At 39.9% G+C, this 22,744-nt stretch overlaps 3 protein-coding genes across 5 annotated transcripts; 2 read left to right on the forward strand and 1 right to left on the reverse strand.

Annotated features, from left to right (window-relative positions):
- The first annotated feature begins 975 nt into the window (after nucleotides 1-975).
- On the forward strand, nucleotides 976-3,230 carry rbp5 (retinol binding protein 1a, cellular). Its single transcript, XM_017415475.2, has 4 exons — nucleotides 976-1,367; nucleotides 1,707-1,891; nucleotides 2,194-2,295; nucleotides 2,937-3,230. The coding sequence occupies exons 1-4, from the start codon at nucleotides 1,292-1,294 to the stop codon at nucleotides 2,988-2,990; spliced, it is 417 nt and encodes a 138-aa protein (XP_017270964.1). The 5' UTR covers nucleotides 976-1,291; the 3' UTR covers nucleotides 2,991-3,230.
- On the reverse strand, nucleotides 3,044-14,675 carry LOC108235434 (tumor necrosis factor receptor superfamily member 5). 3 transcript variants are annotated; one of them, XM_037980536.1, is made up of 8 exons: nucleotides 13,865-14,675; nucleotides 13,568-13,630; nucleotides 13,024-13,167; nucleotides 12,840-12,933; nucleotides 12,541-12,617; nucleotides 9,549-9,662; nucleotides 6,008-6,145; nucleotides 3,044-5,088 (listed from the first exon to the last, which is right to left on the reverse strand). In XM_037980536.1, exons 1-8 carry the CDS (start codon nucleotides 13,932-13,934, stop codon nucleotides 4,907-4,909), a joined length of 882 nt encoding a protein of 293 aa, XP_037836464.1. In that variant the 5' UTR covers nucleotides 13,935-14,675; the 3' UTR covers nucleotides 3,044-4,906. The 3 variants fall into 3 exon arrangements, with proteins under 3 accessions (XP_037836464.1, XP_037836463.1, XP_017270938.1); XM_037980535.1 differs by having other exon boundaries at nucleotides 9,549-9,659; nucleotides 13,568-13,693; nucleotides 13,865-14,669; XM_017415449.3 differs by having other exon boundaries at nucleotides 13,568-13,693; nucleotides 13,865-14,654.
- On the forward strand, nucleotides 14,629-21,817 carry LOC119617830 (complement C1s subcomponent-like). The gene is made up of 11 exons (XM_037980516.1): nucleotides 14,629-14,751; nucleotides 16,058-16,256; nucleotides 16,357-16,537; nucleotides 17,112-17,237; nucleotides 17,486-17,679; nucleotides 19,641-19,791; nucleotides 19,879-19,991; nucleotides 20,089-20,158; nucleotides 20,292-20,426; nucleotides 20,518-20,592; nucleotides 20,669-21,817. The coding sequence occupies exons 1-11, from the start codon at nucleotides 14,738-14,740 to the stop codon at nucleotides 21,448-21,450; spliced, it is 2,040 nt and encodes a 679-aa protein (XP_037836444.1). The 5' UTR covers nucleotides 14,629-14,737; the 3' UTR covers nucleotides 21,451-21,817.
- Nucleotides 21,818-22,744: the final 927 nt, after the last annotated feature.

Here is a 22,744-nt window from a genome sequence, read left to right on the forward strand (position 1 = left end):
TTAGCCTTTTGCTAATTTGGGCTTTTAACTAGCCTTTTGCTACTTTTAGCTTTTAGCTACCATTCTGCTAGTTTTAGCTAGCCTGTTACTACTTTTAACTAGCCTTTTGCTACTTTGGGTTTTTAGCTACCATTCTGCTTGTTTTAGCTTTAAGCTAGCCTTTTTCTAATTTGGTCTTTTTAGCCATAATTTTGCTACTTTTAACTAATGTTTTGAACCTTTCAGCGTCAGAGATGTTCAGGTCCTTCAGCTCTCAGCATCACGCTGGTGTTTTAGCAGATAATGTATATATATATTTTTGTAGTTAAAGCCTTAGCATTTGATTGTAAACATAATGTGACTTCATGGGAATCCAGCGACATTACCAGTTAAAGTTTGAGTTTAATAAAGACGGAACATAAAAAAAAAGGTTTTCTTCACGTCTGCAGTGTTGAATGTTCAAGTTCAACTCGGAAAGCGGAGCATCTTGTAGGAGAGCGAAACTAAAGGCTTTAAGACTCATCTCATTTCTTTAATTTTAGGCTCTTCTTTCGTCGCGTTTATCCTCTAACGTTAAGTGTGAATGAAATCAGGGGTAAGTCGGATTTCAGACTCGGAAAACTGAACAGAAACGACTTCAAACTCCACAACCAAAGCGTTCACGGCCGCACCGACAAACCATTAGCAACGATGTTATGTCGCTGCTCGATTTCGAGCTGTCGCCACGGTGTTTGGATGCGCGAAATTCAGCGTCATGTGTTAACAGATAAACGAAGCAAAACCGAGCAGTGGAAAGTGTTTGTTTAGAAAAATAAATAAATAAAACGGGATAAACGCAATGTCCAGATCGGAGCTCCGTTCTCCGAGGCGAAAGGAACGCACCACGATCCCTTCGATGACCGTTTGTAAAAGCGAAAGAAACGAACCTCCCCCTCCCTTCATGAGGTCCTGAAGAAAAGTGCCTGAACTCCCCCCCCCNAAAAAGGGCGCGACCCCCCCCCCCCCCCCCGGTTATTCCACAGCCGGCTGGAAACTGTTGCACACATCAAGAGGAGGAAGAAGAGCTGCAGAAACTTTTAACTTTTCATCACCTTTCAGGCACAACCGCGTCTTAAACTCCGCGCAACAAAAACAAACAAGAAAAAAAAGAGGAGGGAACAGGGTATCATTTTACGAACTAATCCGTCCCTTTCAGACCATTCTCTGCAAAAGTTACGCAAGAGAAACAGATATCAAGACTCGGGTGGAAGAGGGAAAAGAGAAAAGCTCAGATTTCTTTTTGCGTGAAAGAAGAAGAAGAAGAAGAAGGAAAATGTCCAAACCTAATTACTCCGGGACGTATCATATGGTGGAGATGGACAATATGGACACATACCTGGCAGCTTTAGGTGGGAATCCTTTTTTTTATACTTTTACTCATCAAATGTAATGAAAAAACCTCATCCATGACATAACAGTTGTGTTGCTTTACCTTATAATTAGTATGTGAGTTTTGTGCTGCTGAGGGATGATGATGTGGACCATCTTCATCCCTCAGCAGCACATTAATGGAATGAGATCACCATCTTGTCCTCTGAGTGACCCCACACACACACACACACTCACAGTGTGTGTTCATCCTGTCTACACCCAGTGTGACAAAGATCCTCTTTTATTAAAACCACACAAGCTGTAATTCGTGGCTATAATCGTTTAAATAAAACGCTCTCCTCTGAATCCTCTTTCAGATATCAACTTCGCCCTGAGGAAGATCGTGTGCCTGCTGAAGCCCACCAAGGAGATCACCCACGACCCGGCCACAGGGGCCATGAAGATCCGCACCCTCACCACCTTCAAGAACTTCATCATGGACTTCATCATCGGGGAGGAGTTCACCGAGGACCTGGGGCCTGTGGACGGCCGGACCTGTCAGGTGTGTGTGGCCGGCGTCCTCTGAACATAAAGCTGCCCAGACTAGACTGTAAAGTCAACATAATTTGCATTGTTTATTGTTTTCCTTTGTGTGTCTAAAGTCTGTAAAAACATCCAGCCCCTCCTGCTGTGATTTGTGTTTGGGTCTATTTAAAGCGATTTGAGAGGAGCACAGAGAAATGAATGAAATGCTTCCGTCTCCCCCCCACCCCCATTGAGAAAACTGAATAAGCAGTGTTTTATTTCCAAAACAGAAGAGAAACTCACCAGGCCTCCCCCCTTTTGTTTCCCTGCCTCTTGCAGACTACGGTGAGCTGGGAAGGAGACAAGCTGGTTTGCGTGCAGAGAGGAGAGAAAGAGGGACGAGGCTGGACTCACTGGCTGGAAGGAGACAAGCTGCATTTGGTGAGGACGGATGGGACAAAAGGAGGGGAAGGAGAGGTCAAAGCACAGGGAGGGAGACGGAACGAGGAAAAATGAAAGCTTCAAGGGGAAAAATGATGCTGCGATTGATATGCTAATCGAGGGGAAGACATGCAAATACGGCGAGTTACTCGTTGCCTTGTCCTGTTAGGTTTTTGTGTCTGTATGTGAAGGTTTGAATCGAGCGAAGAGGTGAGAAGAGTCTTCATCACGTGCAACGGGAAACGCAAGCTTGTGAAACTTTTAAGCACTCAGCATTGTTCTGCTAATACCTCTGACGCCGTCGGAACAAAACGGCCTGTTGTTGATGCTGAACTCAGGGGAGAGTTGGGAAAGAAATGCCAGCGAGGATCAAGATTTAAGTTGGTGGATTTTAGAGGTTACACAAAGGAGGAGGAGAAGGGGAGCAGCGCCGGGCCGGTGAGGAGCTAACGAGGGGTGTGGGGGGGTGGAGAGATATGGGAAAGAGGCGGATTAGAGGTCAGAGGATGAGGGGAAGGAGAGGAAACTGTTTTAGTTTGTGTAGCTTCAGCTTTTTTTTATTTTCTCTAATGTGCCAAACTCGTCCCACTGACTTTAACGCCCTTCCCGTTTCCTTTTGTTTTTCCATTTCTTCTCTGCAGGAGATGAGAGTCGAAGGAATCGTTGCCAAACAAGTCTTCAAAAAGGCCGATTGAAGTCGCTGCAGCAATAATCATAATAATAATAGTAGTAGGTACGAGATCGGAACTGCGTTTATAGCATTTTTATTATAATCAGTGACATTTTGAGAGATTGTAACACCGTAAAGAGACCGTTCTGAGAATGTCTGTGATGGTAAGAACAGAGAGCAGCAGAGAAGATGACTTTGTAAACATTCCTAAGTTGTTTCCTCATATTGCACTGTCGTCACAACGTTATAAACATATTATACATCAGTCACCTTCTGCTTCTGGCTCTTCAATGCATCACATGCTCCATCAAATTCAACAGCCTACATAACGTCTTACATTTTAACAGGTTATAAATACTAAAACTCAGCAGTTAAATACTGTATTAAAATGTGCACAAAAGGGTTTACAGTTAAACGAGAGGCAATAAAAACAGTCAGTGCTTTAAATCCTATAAAACAGAAAAGAGTACAAAGACCACAAACCTAATGTTTGAACAGAGGCAACTTAATAATCTACTGTTTCAGAATTATGAGGTTATTCTGCAACAAATTAGAAAGAAGTGAGACGGAAAAACCAGGAAGCATTGACTGATTCGTCTCGTAAGTGATGGGAGTCAACGACTCGACTCATCACTGAACGCCGTCTCAGTGACATGTCGGCCAACGTGTTGCTCCTGGGAATTCTTCTACAGTACAGACCTGCAGCAGTTTGCCGCCTCGTGTCTCCAAACGTTACGGAGGTTAGTAACGACGCGATCGAGGGCAAAGCTGCTCACATCAAATACACAAAAAAATAAAATAAAATAAAAGCAAAGCCACGACACGTTAACGTTATACACATTTCTATTAACTGTAACTTGTTAAAAATAAGATTCATTCATAAGACACTGATCGTCTCGTTTAGCTCACATCTGCTCCGTTTGATGTCGGGTTGTGTTGCTCTTAATGTGATCTCGTTCTTCCTGTTTTACAAACTGGGTCAGGCAGATTCTGCTGCTCGGGTCCGTCTCATCCCTGGGATCTTTGCATCCAGTTGATTAAAACCAACAAGCTGATGATAATTTATTGGCAGCGGTGGGATTCAGAGGACCCCTTAGCATCTTATTCATGAATCTTATTTTCCGTAACAGCATTTAGAATATATACAAATTATTAAAATCTCTTTATTTACAGTTTACACAGAACTTTTCTTAGTTGAAAAGAATATTTGAACACATAAATTTATTACAGGATGAGGCTGCTGTTCCCGTTTGGCCAGTTTAAAAAAACAACAAACCTGTGACACAGATACCAGCGACACAGTCTTATTATTAGAACTATTTCTATGTTTTGCTTTTCTCTTGGAACGTGTTTGCATTTATTAGACTGTAACTACACAGAGATGTAGCTACAAACTGGGTTTTACTTGTGAGTCTCTTTTAATGGGACAATTGTGCATCAAAGGTTATTAGTGACGTAAAGAGCTTGGGCGAAATAGAAAAAAAAAAAGACTTTAGCTGAAGTTTTTGTCAAAGTCCTGCAGGTGGCAGCAAACCACCTTAAACTGTCCTGAGCGTTGCAGTAAATCCTGCAGTTGAAAGCTTATGAACTAAAAAGAAACGGTAAATGGACTGTACTCATAAAGCGCCTTTCTGACCAACTCAAAGCGCTTTAAAACACAATCTGTGCCCTCATTTACCCACACACACATCCACACAGCACTCTACTACATCTCTACAAAGCTAATCTGAGTAAATCATTCTGTAGGGTCTAATCCCTGCTTTAGATCACATTCATACATCGATGGGGAACATTAGAGGCAGTGAGGGGGTTCAGAGTCTTCGATACGTTGTACTGGTGGAATCAAACCTCCGGCTGTCTCATTGGAGGAAGACGGCTCTAACCACTGAGCCACAGCCACCAATAAAATAAAAGTATTTCCAAGCCGTGCTGCACCACGTGTTAGCCCGCCCCGCACCACTCGTCCTCCTGCGGCTCTGAGTACGACCTGCAGAAGTTGGTGGAGAGCTTCATGCTGCCGTTCGTGTGGATGGACTCAACAAAAGAAACAGAGGCCTTCAGGGGAGTTATGGGATACCTGCTGTCCAGGCTGTCCTCTGTGCTGCAGACGATCGGAGGATTATCTGAGGAGGAGGAGGAGGAGGAGGATAAAGATCAACATTAACCTTTGCTAAAACTGATTTCTGTCAGTCTGAATGTGACGAGAAGCTTCCCGAAGACGTGCACAGGGAGAAGAGTTACAGTTTTCACTTTCAAAACAGCAAATAACACCAAGAGTTGCTGACGCAGCTTCAGTTTTAACAGAATAATCCGTGCTGTGCTCGGATGATGGATGTGCAAAGTGGAAAACTTATTACTCATAATTTTCATACATTCTTCTCACACGCTTCACATGGAAGCATCAGCGCCTCCCATGTTAGTAACTTAGTTTGTTACGTACCTGAATACAATTTATTCTCAAAATTAAAAAAAAAAACAAAGTGTGGAGTGATGGCAGATAAAGTCTGGGAGGAAAACAATCATATGTTGTTAGTTTAATTTCATTTAATTGATTCTGATGTGATTTATTTAATTGACCTGAAATGATTAAAGACTGCAAATAAATAAATTGGCAAACAAGCTAACAAGTGAGTGAATAAATAAATAAGCCCATAAATAAATGCCAGTTTGTCTCTTTTTAATGAACAAAACCTGAAAATTTCTGTTACAATTTCCTCAAATGTCTCCACATTTGCTTCTTTTCACCCCTAACTTTGCTGGTTTTTATTTAAATAAAGCTGATCGCCACTAAAACTTCGAACCATTGTATTTTAAGGCTGAATCTGAACAGCGTCCTGCGGTTTCGTACCAGCCTGTGTGTGCATCAGAGGCCGTGGTAACTCAAAGGTGTCCGGTTTGTGATGGGAAGAAAAAAAGCCCAGAGCGCCTAAGTCAGCAGGGATCAACAGTCTGATACATCTATTCAGAGCACGGCTAGAAATGTGATGCTTTTCATTTAGCAGATATAGAAACATTAAATTGTAAAGGTTTTGTTGTTGTTACCTGAAATAAAAAGTGGTATTTTACATCCATTCTCGATGCAGGTCTCTTGGCCGTAAGGAAACAGGTCGTGAGGCGTGACGGCAGGACCGATCTCCACAGGACTGATCTCCACAGGACTAACAGGAACACGGGGGCTGGCTGTCACACAGAAAACACACCACGTCAACAAACAAACAGTTCCAGCTCACACCGTCATCTCTGACGTCATCTCAGCCGACTGCACGCTATGACGTGCAGTTAGGTGGCGCTGAAACCCTTCCCCTCGGCGTGTACCCTGCAGCCTGAACACGGTGACAGTTTCATTCACACCTGCATCAAAAAGTGCGACAGAAAGAGACGCACAAAAGCTGTGAACTCCAGTTTAGTCAGACAGCTGTTGTGTTTCTGCTGAAAGGCACCAAACACACTTCACACTTTGCTCCGTTTTTGTATCACAAAATAACACAAAGACTCCTTTTTTTAAAATGTCCCGCCTTGGACTTAATATCAGATTTAAAAGTAAAGAACATCAGAAGAAAAGAGGTCAAACTCTGCCCTGTGTCTCTGCTGACGAGGCTCACATATAAACATATTCACTGCCTTTCTAAACTTTTAGTCTGGGAGTTTTGGTGCAACAGAACCAACATGTCGGAGGCTTAAATGACTGTGAGTTGTTGTTTTATTTTTATTTTTTTAATTGACTTGAAATGATGACGGGAAGTGCAGCCCCGGCTTTCAGTTCATGAGGTTGATCAGGGGTTTACATCCTGTGGTGAACCCCCCACCTGAGATTACTGGCATGAACTCGCCGTCAACAAGGAAACGCGTTCGCCTGAGCGCTGTGGTGGGTTCTTCATTTCGCTGCACACATTTTTTTCTCTAAAATGCAAAGTGTTTCACGTTCGCCAACACCGCTTCTGCTTTCCCACTCAAACTGACACTGATACGCAGACTCTGGCTTCACTTACGCGTGTTTACCATCAGAAATCTCCATCTTATTAGCGAGTCTAAACTTTTCAATCAGCTGTCTTCGAGTCTGTCGAAACAGAACTTATTTATTAAAGAAACATTTTCAGAGCCACTTTGAACCTTTGATTTTTGGGCACACTCTGTGGTTGCATGCGTCATTCGTGGTTTGCTTTTTTTAATCTCAGACATAAAACCCACTAAAAGGTGAGGCGTTTTCTATTGTGTGTGCTGAAACACACATCCTGAGACATATTTAACTTTCCTGTTAAACAGCGGCTGAACTGTATTTTCCCATCAGATTAATGGGTGTGTGTCCGGAATGAGCTGTAGGTCGTTGGAGAAAAATTGGCCCACTTCTTTATTCGCTTTCTGACATACATCCTACTGTGACTCAATTTTAAACTGATACTACGTTTCTGACAGTCTTCTCGAACCCTTTCCCTTTGGTTAAACTGAATAATGGCTGTAAGTTTTTGAGGTTTCCTTTTATCAGAGAAGCTGCAGTCACATCTGAATCAAAGCAGGGAAACATGATTACGCCGGCGTTGCCTCGGGCGGAAAAATTAACACATCGGCATGAAGTCATCTACCGAGCTTGCAGTAGGTTATATATTTAAACTTAGTATGTTTAAAAAAAAAAAAAGCTAGCTATTCTTTTATATAGTCTGACAATGTTATTTTTACACACCGTCATGTTTTGGTATTGAAAACCGCTGCTATCATCATGAAACCGTTTAAAAGAAGATGAAGATTAAAAACCAAAACCACCCGATTGTTTTGAGCTGTTGGTTGACCAGATTAATTTCATACGCAGCACGAAATGAGGACAACTATATTTATATTATGCCCTGATCCTCTGGAAATTAAAATGTTTGCAGAAAAGCTCATTTATCCACATCCTAAAGTCTGCGAGATCAACGGAGTTGAGTTTGTTTGAGCAGAAAACAGCTTCGAAGTGACAGAGACATTCTGCACATGTGGTTCAGTTCTGGTTGTCGTGACAGAAAGATAAGCGAGGCAGGAAGACCCAGCATGTTGACTTTTAACCGTTTATCACACAGCAAAAGTCGAGCAGAGCATCCCAGGGACGAGGCAGATCTGTTAGACCTAAGATTGTCAGAGCGGTCGTTTGAACAAAGCTTATCAGTAAAACTCAACGCCACCAGCCTCCAACTGCAAGCTTCGTGTCACCTACAGGAAACTGAGCTGTGAACAGACACGACATCTTTGCTACACCTAACAAGGACGTCTCAGAGAGCCACGAGGATCTCCTCAGTGAGTCCTGAAAACCAGGCCGAAGCTCAGAGGAGTTCAGCTGTTTCTGCTGTAGCTCCTAAACTCTGGAACAATCTGTCCCCCAGCTTTAGGCCTCTTCACTTCCTGTTTTTAAATCTCTTTCAGAAACGCATCTGTTCTCACTGACATTTCACCCAGTGGGAGTGGATTTTACTGTTGTTTTTCATATTTATTTTCTTCTGATGCTTTCATTTTTACTGTTTATTGTTGTTCAGCACTTTGGTTGCAGCTTGTTGTTTTAAATAAATAAGTTATAGTAACAACACACTCCAACGAACAACATGTAATAATAAGAAGTTGTTTCTATTTCGAGGAAAACAAACCTCACTCTGATCAATTTTAAGGGCAACAAATTAATCATAAAAAAGATTTTCAGTTATTATCAGTCAGTAAGACAGAAACTAACACAACACCTAAGCAAAAAGGAGACTGTAATTTCTGTTGAAATAACCCTTTGAAGATATCTACACGCACGTTTCTAAAACTGTGTGGAAAACACAGATGTGTCGCGATGAGAACAAGAAGTCTTTAATCTGAGCGGCGCTGAACCTTATTAGCAGATGTAACACAGATAAGGAAGAAGCAATGCTGACTTCTGCCACTCTTTGTATAAATATGCAGAAAATGAAATGAGCGCTCGCTCCTAATTAAATATTCATATGCATTCATCGCGTTTCAGCCGACGGTTCACGTAGACTCTGTGGAAAATCAGCAAATGCCAAGTGATGTACAGCGTCAGCCAAAACAATGTGTAACAACACTGTGCCATGTACGTAAGACCTGAGCTCTCAGTATGACTTGTCTGCCTGTGAAGTGTGAGTCACATTTTACCAAATAACTGTGTCGACTTGAAACTGTACAGGATGCGGTTTCGCCATTCAGTTTGTCATCTTTGGTGAAGCATCCTTTTTTAACTCGTCTGTGTTTAACTTCTGTTTTTGTGCAACAGAAGCAACAAAGCCAGATTTCTTGACAGATAAAATACCTGTTTATTTCATTTCTTTTATTGGTCGCAACATCTGATTTTCTATTGTCTTTATTTTGACCTGAATCAAAGTTTCTGTTTTATTAATTCGCTGCAAGTAAACTGTGGGAGGGGATGTTTGAAAGTGATAATCATCGTTGACCTTAAACTGTACAACTTCAAAGTAAAACCATCTCATAGTTGTGGCTAACTAGATGAATAGTTGCTGCCAGAGAGTTCAAACCCGCTGCTTTGTCGCTTCTTCATGAACCGTTTTTTTTATTTTTCTAACAATACGAGAAGGCTCCCACACATGGGACAAGCTGCACACACCTGTTCTGTAGGATTTGCGTCTCAGTCTCCAGAAGATGAAAGCAACCATGACGACGATTATGGTCAACACGAGTCCGGCCCACAGGCCTGCAGGGAGCATCCAGTGACAAGCTGCTGCATGAACAGAGAGAGAGAGAGAATAGGGAGCCATTTTATTCAGGACTTCTGCTTACAGCCACACAAGTGTGACAACATAACCTACAATAACTGCTGGGAAAGATGAAGGGGAAGCAAGTGAGCTCTGCTTTTCAATGTCAGTTAGGTAATACTTAATTTGTTAACCTAGTGTGATGAACAACATCATTTTAGATCCTCACAAAGGGTTAAACACTTGATAAAAAGTTCAGAATACACTTTAAGATGTCTAAATTATTAAATACAGTACTGAACAAAAACCTTAAGTCATCCATCATGTTTTATTTTTCTTTTAAGGACCTAGACTTTCTTGTAGTATCTTAAAGTGGTCTCAGTAAAGTTACTTTAAATGTCCTATAAGAAAGTTTGGCTCCTTGAAAGCAGCTGCAAAGAAATCGTAGGTGATTTAGAACTTTTGCACGCTATCGTCAACAACTCCTTACATGTAGCAAACAAAAAAACAAACAAACTAAACTCTTGTTTATTCACATAGTTCTAACCTTGCTGCTGTGTTTTCAAATATTCCTTTTTTTTAAAACGTCTAGCTGTATTTAGTTATTTCTGGCTCAGACCATTAGTGAGAAACCAAGAGAAGGCGGAGACATTTACTTTCGTATTATAATACATGTCGATGGATTTTACATATAAGAGTCATTTATATTTACATCACCATCTAGGAACAACAGGAAGTCACAGTTTTTAAATTAGAATAATATTTGAGTTATTTCACCTTGGAAGTTGACCACCTAAAACTCAGTGATGATGCTTCAATGAAATATTAATATTTTAATCTAAATACTTCAGTGTCTAAATTTGATTCACATCATGAAACGCTAAAAGAAATGACTGAGGGTTTATGGATGCCTGACCCTCGTGTTAAATGTCAATAAAGCGGCCCTAAGATCCATTTTCACCAGCATCCAGTGAAAACATGTCAGTCGTAACAACATTCACTGCTGCCTGAAGCACTATTTTACAACTTCACATAGCTCTATGAAAACTAAGACGTGACTAGGGCTACGAGTTCTCTTTCGTCTAAGAACCACAAAACCAAACTCTCTGAAATGAGATGAGGCATTCTGACTATAGCATCAAATCAGTTTATAGAGTTACCAATAAACATTTACTAATACTCATCACATTTTCATATTGAATCTAAAACTTGTGATTCATTGGATTACAACCCATGCTGCAGAGTGTATGTTTATAATGCTTGTTTGTTTCAGGGGTTCATTTGTTCCACTTGTGGCCTTATTTGCCTCCATCGTTTGGGTTTATATCAACCTGATGGGTCTTGCCAAAAAATTAAAATATAGATTTTGTTTGGTTCCATTCCCGGAGCGCTGCATTCGAACATGTGCTTGTTCGTAAGATGATGAATTTCATCATCAGTATGCGAGGGTGTGATTAACCATGTGCTGCACAGGGTTTTGTGATCGTGCGTGCCAGCAGTGAATTCACGAGAATCCCATTCAAAAGGTCGCAGCAGAGACACGACAGTGGAGATTCGGAGTCCAACCACAAGCAAGGGAGGGAAAAAAAACCCCATCACTGTTTCTAAAGAAATATTGTGCAAGGAAATGAGGAACCACAAGGACACAAAAGCTGCATTGAATCCTTGGTGATGAAGCTGAAACCTTTGTTCTTTTCGTTCAGAAAAGATAAACCAGCGCATTATCGCCACCTATAAGACTGGAATGCAAAACTGTAGACCACCTGTAGGCGACACAAATACAGTCTACAAGCGTGTTCGAGCACAAACAGACATAAACCTCTTCCACAAAACATTTTCAAGCCAGGCCTGCGACACCTTTGCGTGATTTAAGTCAACCTGCCACTCTTATTCCTCTGAGACTCCAAGGGAGGTAGTCACAGAGCTGAGTTGGCAATGGGACGTGCAACGTTTCGTTGTGGGTGAGGAACTGGACTCTCTGACAGTGGTGCTGGAGAGGAGGACACTGTCCAAAATAAAGACAATAGTGGACCGTCCTTTCCACGCTGGAGAACTGAGAGACAGAAAATCATTCCTGTCTGCAGCCATCAAACTGTGCAACTGTAACAAAACCTGAGATGTATGAGCAACTAAAACCTGCATTGTAAGCTGATTCTTATTATTTTCATTTGTATCTTATTCTTACTTTATCCTGTCTTTCAGTCTACTTCATCTACCTTGGCTCGGCTGTTCTTCTCCCAGGGGCTTATTTTACAAACATGAATTTTCCCCAGGGATAAATGAAGTATTTCTGATTCTGTTTCACTCTCCTGTCACTCGCTTGTTCCGCGGTGTAAGCAGACATCGTCATGAGACATGGCCGGCTCTGTTGGTGGATTTATGAATCACCAAAGGGGGCTCAATAAGGGGCTCATCTTTGCAGCCATATTGCAAAGTGGTTTTGTGAAATGCTAATGCTTATGCTAATCACAACCTTAGCTCGGAGTTAACACTTCTTCAGATCTACGCTCACTATCAAGATGCAGCGAGAACAAACCAAATGGTTGAAACATGACAGAAAAACAGCTTCCACATTGTTATGACAAAAATATTACTCATTTTAGCTCTTATCTTCATCCTCTAAAGGTGATTTCCCCCTTTTTAGCCTATCACATCATTATAATCCATGATTTCCTGTAAGCAGCATACAAACTGCAACTACTGCATAAATGGTTTCCCATCTGAGCCACTTCCACTTCCTCTCTTCATTTAAGGTCAACCGGATCTTTGAGAGTCAGTGTAAGAGCATCCGCTTAACTCCACAAGCTTGTTTCAAAAGCAGAAAGTGTTTTTTTACATAAAAAAACAAAACAACACATGCAAAGTATTTAAACTAACATCCTAAAGGTCAAATCAGGGACCTACACATTTTGAAGTTTCCACAGACAGCATCTGTTGTTGAGTTTCCTGGAGTTTTCAGCTCTCTTCCAATGTCCTCACACCTGAAAGCAACATGAGATAAAAAACAACCTGTTACCAGAGTGTGAATTCAATATAGTTACAGTAGGTGAGTGTGGGATGTTGGACATTTAGAGTTTGTGTCCAAGGATACCAAACAGAACCAAGAGAGTCATTTGTGCTGTGTTGATGATTAATTCACTTGTGTACACGCACATGATCCTTCAGCTTTAATAGTTTGAGTCATAAAAGGAACACAGCCTTGCCTGGTATGTCGTACACAGGGTGAGGAGAAATCTGTGACGTTGCTGTAGGTCCCTTTTTCACACGGAGAACATTTTAAGTCACTTGTTCGACTGGCTGCAAGAAGAAATTAAATGTAGAGCAAGTTTAGTTAACTTGTAAACCGAGATGTGAATTTCTGCAGGAGAGCGTTAATCTGAAATTTACCTTGAACCTGAACTCCTTTACCCAAAGGGCAGGGTGTCTGGTGCTGGCAGTGGTCACATATGTCACTGCTACAGAAGAAACCTGCCTTACATTCACAGACTGTGTTCGTTTTAGTTGTACAGGTCGTTGCAGGCTTCCCGTTCTCTGTGAGGATAAAAATAAACAAAACATTTGATTTAGCTCATTTTTCTTTTGTGTATGTGTGTGGGTGGTTAGGTTTCAGACGAAACAGACTGCTCTCTACTAGAGACTAAACAACAGCTAAAACTCATTAACAACTTCCTCCTTCTATTTCCATACTATAAAGCATCTGAAATTAGAATAACTAGAGGACGTTCCTCCCCAGACATGTCAGTTTCCAAAACAAATTTCTGAGTGACGTGAATATAAAACTGAGCAGAGCTCAATGGACTTTAAAACAGGTTAAAATGAAAAGGGAAAAATATGTTGAAATAAAGTTTGTGACCATCAGCACCTTATAAAACAGCAGTGGGGATGGAAGGGAACAGTGTATGTATTTTGTTTGTGCATGCGTTCAACTTACTGTGATCACACTTTCTGCACTCAAGACATTTCAGCAGGTGGTTTTCTGTGTCCGTGAAGAAACCTTGTGGACAATCAACGCAGTTTGTCTCATTTGTGTCACTGCACTTAGGTTTTACATACTGCCCTGATTTAAAAAAATAAAAAATAAGAATAAGTAAATAAAACAGAGGTGTACTAAAGTATGTAAATTAGTCAGGTAATGGAAATAATCTAGATGAAGATTACAATGCTTCATAAAGTCCTAAAGAGTCAAACAAAGAAAAAAAAGTGAAAAAGCTTTGTGATGTTTACTAACCTGAAGGACAGCGGTCACAGCATCTCCCATTTTCGGCGTACTTGTGCTTCGTGCAGTTCATATTTGCCATTTGAAGCCCATTCAGTTACAGTCCTTCCCTTGTGTGTAAAAGGCTGAGCGTTGTTGTTTTTTAAAATATTCTTCAGCTAAACTTGCTTGAGTTACAGCTTTCCCTCACCTCAGAAGGCAGTAGTTTTTCTGACACTCTCACTCGTTCCTCACGCTCCTCTGTGTTCACTCTCAGTGTGATGTTTGATCTAGTTGTGACAGATTTCTTCCCCTTCTTCACTCTTTCGTACCTACTTCTCATGCCTTTTCTGATCCTACACAATGGAAAGCCCCATTGACCCTCATCTGCAGTTTTCCCCTCTGTCTTTCTGTCTCTCTACGTCTCCCCTCATTTCCTTCCTGTCCTAGCCTTCTCTCTCTCTGAGAGGTAATTTATGTGCGTGTTTCCGTTGTTACAAAACCAAAAGGCTGTTCTTGACAGTCTACCCAACTTAAAGCATACAATACAATAAGATATTTCCTCTCTCCGTTGCACCCTATCATTTCACTTCAGCTCTATTGTTCTAAATGAACCCTCGTCTCAAGTTGTGCAGAAAAGCTGCACAACTAGAAAACCATTTTGTAGAAACTGAGAAGAGTTTTGCTCAACTTCCTGTTAACCTATTTACCCACAGTGGCTGCCTTGTTTCTGCAGACATATAAACAGCAGTCTACAAATAGATTTGTAAACGCTTACGAATGCAATTTATGACAGAGAGAGGAAGGGGGCAGCAGAAGGAGGGTGAGAAATGAAAAAAAAAATAATGAGGAAAGGGGAAGGAGAAAATATTAAGTTTATTTGAGGAGAGATTTGATCGGATAACAATGTTGAGATTAAGGTGGGATTACATTTTTTAATTTCATAATATAACAACATGTCTACATCCTATAGGTTTTTATGTGAGGCTTAGAGTTCAAGATCTTAATCTGCAGTTTTGTGTTTTATAGTTTCTCTGTCAGATTATATAGTATTTGGACAAAATAATGAAAACTCTATGTTAAATCACATTATTATTAAATACTGAGTTGGCAGCAGTATGTATTTCAATGCATTGAGGATTAAAGTCACGAGGGTTTCAGACTGCGGAGGGAAATTATTCATTTACTCATCCTTTAAGAAGAACCTGATACCAGCTCTTTCAGAGATGGTATCAAGGCGTCTTTAAGAGCATTATACCAAAAAGCATTATGTTAGATCTGATGGCTGTGGAAGCCAATCCAAGGTCCAGCATCACGGCTATCACTTTTGTCAAGTTTTTCCACTGATTTAGCTGCAGGAATCTGTAGGATATTGTCTCTACAAAAAAGATGCCTGTATTGGGCAAGAGAAATGACAAATACTTTTTAAAAGTCATTATGTCGTGCAGTGTTTGGCTTGGGCAATCATGACCAAATATGAATTTGGAAATATATAAGAAATGATTCATAAAAAAGATGACTTTCTTCTACTAGATCACGATGTATTTTAAAATATCTTAATATTACGCATTAGCAAATGTTGATGTGGGAAAAAAAAGCTTGACATAGGCAGTTTTTTCCCTGATATCCAGCTTTCTTGAGGTCTCAAGGGACTTTTATAGTGATATTGAGTTGACAAGACGTTGCTTTAGCCCTGAGTCACTCCAGCAGCTTGTATTTTAAATATTTCTAAACTGAAATGTGTTTTAGCGCTCTGCGGTCTCCATCACTGAGATTCGATTTAGACAGCCCTTATCTAATCTTTGCTTTGGGTATGTCAGCGTGATTAAACACAGCTCCCTATTAAATTGTTTACCAACTCAGCTTCGTCACAGTTTTTGTTACAACACATAAATTGTAATCAATTGCACTTTTTTGGAAGGAAAAAAGATTACAGGTTCTGATATTTAACCAGAGTTTGGGTAAAAACCAGAAATGCATAGGTTATTCTGTTACATAAAAGATGCCTGCAATGAAAAAAATGTAATTTTTTTATCAATCTACAGATTGGTGAAATTAGAAATGCATTGTTTATTTATAGACTGGGATTCTTATGGCCAAATGTTAACAGATGAGTCTTTTTTTTCTGTCCATAATGTTATTTTTCTTAACTGTGTGTTTCTTTATATTTTCATGTTGTTATAATTTTTATGCTTTAGTTTTTTTTTTTTTTACATTTTCCTTTAGTCTCCTCCTTCTCCTGCTTCCCTACTCAACATATTCAGTTCTGCTGGGATGGGTTGAGTCTCCAGGGTATCCCATGGGATACTCACCTTATGCCAGCATGAACTGGAGCAGGTGCGCCCCCAGAGGTCACACCCTGTCCATCCGGCTCATCCACCTGGACCTGGAGGAAACCCAAAACTGTGAAAATGATGCAGTGAAGGTCGGGTTCAGTTATTAACTTGTTCCGTATTAAGTCAAGGTGATTACCTGTCCAAGGATCTGCTCTGTTAAGGATTTTTTTCTCAATTTTTTCCAACCAGGTCTTCTCAAATGGAAGCCTAGTAGCTGTTCTGTGTGGAAAAAAGGAATACAAAGAGCTTCAGAAAACAGTGAATCCGCCACTCTTATCCTCCCCTGGTGGCTGCCTCACACTTTTGTTCCACTCAGACTATTCAAACACTAAGAGACACACCGGCTTCAGAGGGTTTTATACTGTTCAAGGTGAGAGGTTAAAGGGGCAAAAAAGACTAATTTTATGTGCCCGACCAAACTCCACTGTATTTTTTCTTTAGGAGAACTCAGCTTGTTGTTGCACACACTCTTTGGTATTTAAGGAAGGTTGTTTTTTTAAACAACGGTCACAATGTCCGCAGGAATAGCTGCTAAAGCTGATATGGAAGCGGCCCCATTATTCTTGTAACAAAGCTACATTTGGGGCCGGGATTTCCTTGTTTATGGTGAAAATGAATTACAGCCTTTGGTATGGAACTTAAGCATGCACAAAAATAACTTATTTGAATGCTTTTAATGAATGACAGGAACTGAGACTTTCAATTTAAGTCCAAAGGGACCGCTTTGACTGTGATCTCACTGAAACTTGTCTGCCAGCAGAGACGCTTTCCAACAAAATCTGTAAAAAAGTAGAGCACCAAAGCACACGAAAGGACAAAGGTTCTAGTTTTCAAAGTCTATTGAGATAATAGTCATCAGTGACTTTTGAACGAACCTGTTAAAATATCTTCTACAGAGAGTCATGGTGTCTTGCAGCTAACGTTAATCTGATTTCCTTTGTTAGACTTTGACGAGTGCCAGGACGACCCGAACAATGAATGCACCCAGTTCTGTCACAACTTCATCGGAGGGTACCACTGCTCCTGTCGCCATGGTTACTACCTAGCCAAGAACAAACACACCTGTACAGGTAAAAAAATAAATAAATAAATTTAGTAGACAGCAGTCAATGCACAGAAGGAATGATGAGAAGCTGATAGTCCAAGTGAGACAGAGGAGGACAAATCAAGGAAGGAGAAACAAAACCGAAACATGAAGTGAAATTAGGGAAGAAGCAGAAGTGGTCAGTTCAGGAAAAAGGTGGCCTGTTTAGTCATTTTTATCAGTGTTATTAAAAGGATTAGAATGACTAACAATGAACTCTCATCTTAAACGCAGTGAGTTGTACTGAAGACCTGTCAGGGCTGAAAAAAGGTGTCATATCCAGTCCCTCCTGGCCTGGGACGTACGCAGAAAACGCCAACTGTCAGTACACCCTGTCTGTGGAGGAGCACCTTCAGCTGGAGCTGCACTTCTCTGAGACCTTTGACGTGGAACAAAACAATGATAGTCAATGCATAGATGAACTGACGGTAAGAGTCCAGTCAGAGCACCCAAACATCCCATAAATATAAATGGGTTTTATTCTTCTAAAGGTTCCATCATTACACAGCAAAAATAAAAAAGAGGAAGTTTTAGCAGAAGTGTTGAAAACTTGGATTAGACAACTGTTGAAACATCCTGATTTATTTTTGTTTGTTTCACTGCGTTTGACTCATTTCTCTGGTGACTTACATTTTAAATCTAAGTATGTTTATTTTTCTGTGAAGTTAATCTACAAAAGAAAAAAACTATCTTTGATTTAAACATGAGACACATTTCCACAAAGTGACTCAAATTCATTTTCAATACAAGTTCCAATAAAGTTGATAAAACAAATGTTAAACCCCTATAAGTTGGTATTTGAGTAGCTGATCATTTTAGGAGTGAGACTCACACAATTCACACTTTTCACATACTCTCATGTTACATCCTGAAAGACACATTTATAATCGATGACGTTGTGAAATAAAAGACGACTGACGTCCCTCATTAAGGCAGAAAAATGAAGCCATGTGCAGCAACAGACAGGTTACAGAAAATGTGAGAAATCTTTCTGTAATGATGGTTCCTAACTTATTGTCTAGCACAAGAGTTCTAAGAGATGTATGTCAAAGAACTTGAATTTGTACTAAATTATGTTGGGTAATAAAAGGTGTCTTGAAGACTTGAACGGCGACATATTTTAAATGTTAAGAGTGAATCTTAAAAAGGAAAAATACATAAAGAACCAGTTAAAAGTTGGGCCTTCTTATTTTCATTTCCACTTCAATAAATTGTCATCATGTTTATTATTTTCTACATAATGAAACAGCACTGAAGCTTGTATGCACATGTGGATTAATGTAGTGAACAAGTACGATATAAACAAAGCAAAAAGTGCTTCAAACCCTCAGAGGAGTTTCCACACATAGTTAATTGTTTTTCCTTTACTTTGCAGTCCAACTAATTCAGGGGTAGGGAACCCTGGTCCTGGAGAGCCACTATCCTGCATGTTTTCCTTGTTTCTCTTCTCCAACACACCTGATTTGAATCAATGGGTCATTTACAGGCTTCTGCAGAACATGAAGAGGTAATTTAACCACTGAATCAGGTGTGTTGGAGCAGGGAAACAAGTAAAACATGCAGGATAGTGGCTCTCTAGGACTAGGGTTGCCTACCCTGAACTAATTCCAAATCATTTCAGTTGGGTTTAGGTCAAAAACTGCATTTGACAGATCATTTCTACGGTGAGATCCCCGTCCTTTATGGTCAGATGAACATGCATTGGGTCAATGTCCTGTTCAAACACAACTGTTTCCTTAAACAGACAACAGATGGAGATGGTGTGTCACAGCAGGATGCTGTGGTTACTAAAACAGTTTAAGTGTTGCATAGAAAAACAATCACCACCAGCAGAGATCCGCAAATCATCACACCTCTGACTCCATGCATTTTAGTCGGATATGAAGATATGACCACAGACTCAGAAAGACACCACAGCTTTAATTTGGACACATTAGACCAAAGTCCAGATTTACAGAGGTTTGCTACAGTATTTCTCACTGATCTCTTCACATGAGGTCACTGATGAAGAGGTCCTGTTATTTATTGGCTCCTGAGGTGTGTGACTTTAATGCACAGCCTTTGCATCTTCAAGACGCTTGTTAAAAACGTGACAACAGAGTGCATAGCTGTTATCAAGGACAACAGTGGCTACTTGAGGAATGCAAATGTGAGAAATGCTTTTTTTAATAGTTTAAATGGCCTCAGTTTTAGACAGACAGACAGACAGACAGACAGACAGACAGACAGACAGACAGACAGACAGACAGACAGACAGACAGACAGACAGACAGAAATAAAAATAAACAACCCATGAGTTATTTGGAGCGTTTAAACACTTCACCTTAAAACATCAGGATTCTGGGGAATCTTAATTTATTGGCATTTCCTGTGTTGATGTGTTGGACAGATTGAGACTCACCCTGGGACTCTGGGACCGTTCTGCGGTAACAAACCTCCCCCATCTCCCCTCCTCACTCACTCCCATCACATCCAAATTCGTTTCATGTCTGACGGCTTCGGCTCCAACAAAGGCTTCAGCCTCCACTTCAAAACCAGAGGTAATCCAGTTTCTTTAACACAGTGGGGGAAAAAAAGAAGAGTATTTTTAAATATGTTTGTTGAAAATGACTTGTGTTCTCATACAGGGAAGGTCTGTAGACCAGTGATCTCAAACTCCATCATGACTCCTCAGAAACCAGATTATCATCGGGGACAAACAGTGAAAGTGACTTGTAATGTTGGCTATGTTGCAAATTCAGTAAGTCTGCCAAAAAACAAACAAAACTAAATTTTAAAAATAACTATACCTACCACACTATACTATAAAACCCTAACTACTGTTTGGTAATTAACAGGGCTTGTTAACACAGTATGAGACAACCTGCCAGAGCTCAGGAACTTGGGGTCCCAGCTACCCCTGTGAAAGTGAGTCAGACTAAAACCAATGCATGTTTTGTTTTTTGTTTTTTTCCCACAACATTCTCACCCGTTTTACATTTATTGTTTTCTTCATGCTTGCTTGTTTTGCTTCTATCATACTGTTTATTCCCTTATATAGTTGTGGACTGCGGTTTGCCGCTGATCGGAGACAACAGCATCCTTCAGCTGGTGGACTCAGCTGATCAAAAAACCAAGTATAATGACCAAATCCAGTTTTACTGCACCTCAAAATACTACAAACTGGAAGGAAATGGTGATTACAGAACTCCTCCCCACCTTGGTTCCCAGGTTTAACTGATGCGTTGTTTATTAGTTGTACCAATGTGCTTCCTTGGATCTTTCAGACACATACACCTGCAATGCCAGTGGTGAATGGGTATCAGTGGACGGCAAAGAAGGGATGCCAAAATGTACTGAAGGTAGGTTCTTGATGCTTTTTCCATAGTAATCACTTATTGTGAGGATCTTTTCTGATTACTTTTGTGCATTTCTTAGTGTGTGGGATGCCTGAAGTAGACTCATCAAGTTCAGGCAGAATTTTGGGAGGAAAGAACGCAGCACTGGGAGAAATACCATGGCAACTTTTAATTAAGGAACCAAAAAGAGGAGGAGCAACGCTGATCAATGATCAGTGGGCTGTCACCGCTGCGCATGTTATAACTGGGTTTGAAGAATCCACCTTGAAACTCTTTGGTGGACTGGTGGATGGAATGTCATCTAGTGCATCTGTCATTTACAGTGAGAAGATCATAATTCATCCTGGCTATGCAAATAATGAAGAAATAAACTTTAACAACGATATTGCTCTTATAAAATTCAAGTCCAGAGTGAACCTTGGCCCAAACCTCCTTCCTATTTGCTTGCCAGAATCAAATAGGGGTCTAGTAGAAAATGAACAAGGCACAGTGTCAGGCTGGGGGGCAACGATTGAGAATAAGAGACTGAAACAAAGCTCAAGGTTCTTACAATATGTTCATATTCCAGTTATGTCCTTATCTAGCTGTAGAGACACACCTACCACATCTTCTAACAAAAAAATGATTTTCACTGACAACATGTTCTGTGCTGGAGAAACAGGGAAGGACAGCTGCCCTGGAGACAGTGGCGGTCCTTTTGTTTTACCCATGTTGTCTTCAGATGAAGGGCCTCATTATCTAATTGGCATCGTGTCCTGGGGACTGCCCTGTAAGGATCGTAGTTACAAGGGTTGGTACACTAAGGTGGAGAATTACATAGACTGGATTCAAAGGACAATCGAAGCAGAGGAAACACAATAAGGATAAAGGCAAAAAACATTGCTAATGACCCAATAAAATCTATGTCTGATTCATCTCTCTAGTAATCAAATATTCTATGACCAGACGAAAGACAATCACACATAATGACAAATATACTTAATGTGAACAAATCATCTGCAGACTTTAAAAATGCTAAAGTTCAACATGATCTACTCATTTATTGTGCTAAGTGAGACTACATCCTGAGGAGTTGTGTTATGTTTTGCATCAAATATAACACGTATGTCAACATAATTCTGAATAAATGAAAAGTTTGATTACAGCAATGATTCAGTATAACAATTTTATAACTTTCTCACTAATAATCCTGTATGTATCCTAATAAAGCAAACCATGAATAAAACCATGTGTGTGTCACTGTAACACTTCATTGACAAATATTATGGAATAAATCCAATAAACTTCAGTGGTTTATGTTGTTGTTCTCAATGTAAAATTATAAACTTTTGGTTGATTTTAATTATAATTTATCTATTTTTATTATTATTACCTTTTGATTACTTTATTACCAAAATCTGTCTACTAGGTTTGATATGATAGTGAATATACAGCATTTTATTATTTCAGTACTAAAGTAGTGGTGTCAAAATCAGTAACAAGTTTATACAATTGTTACAAAGAGACCATTGTTTTTGCAAAGAATCAGTTACTGATTTGATATGTTCATTGAAAAACAAAAATATTAATAAAACACACAGGTTTCAGCAAATTTAGAGGGGTGGTGCACCTGTTAAAGAGTCGTTATGACTCAAGGTTTCTCCAAAGTGATGCACTCATGAATAAAATCAGTTTAATTTTTAATTCAGTGTAAAGTGTAAGAGATTTTGGAAATTTGTTGTAAACTGACGCTCCATAAATTGCATATTTCATATGAAATCTATTTGAATAGACCATTGGATTAAAAGACAAGGAAGAAAAAAAGGTTGTGCACCATTTTGGGTTTAGCTCACATATTTTCAAGTCATCCGAAGACAGCTTACATGGGAACTGTAAAATCTGCACCTGCTAACAACCAAATCTTCAGTTAGCCAATATGTAATGCTAAATAATAGTGTAAACATATTAGAAAGAAAAATAACCAGAGTGTGCAGGGAACTTCCTAAAAAGTATATATATATATATATATATATATATATATATATATATATATATATATATATATATATACAAAACACTTCCTGTTGAAGTTCTGGAAACTGCAGGATTGTGGGTAATGTAGTTTCAATTCAAAAGCCAAGTGGAGTGGTCACACTATAGATAAAAAAACACCTAT

The sequence above is a fragment of the Kryptolebias marmoratus genome, linkage group LG16 (genome assembly GCF_001649575.2).
Source record: "Kryptolebias marmoratus isolate JLee-2015 linkage group LG16, ASM164957v2, whole genome shotgun sequence".
Taxonomy (NCBI): Eukaryota; Metazoa; Chordata; class Actinopteri; order Cyprinodontiformes; family Rivulidae; genus Kryptolebias; species Kryptolebias marmoratus.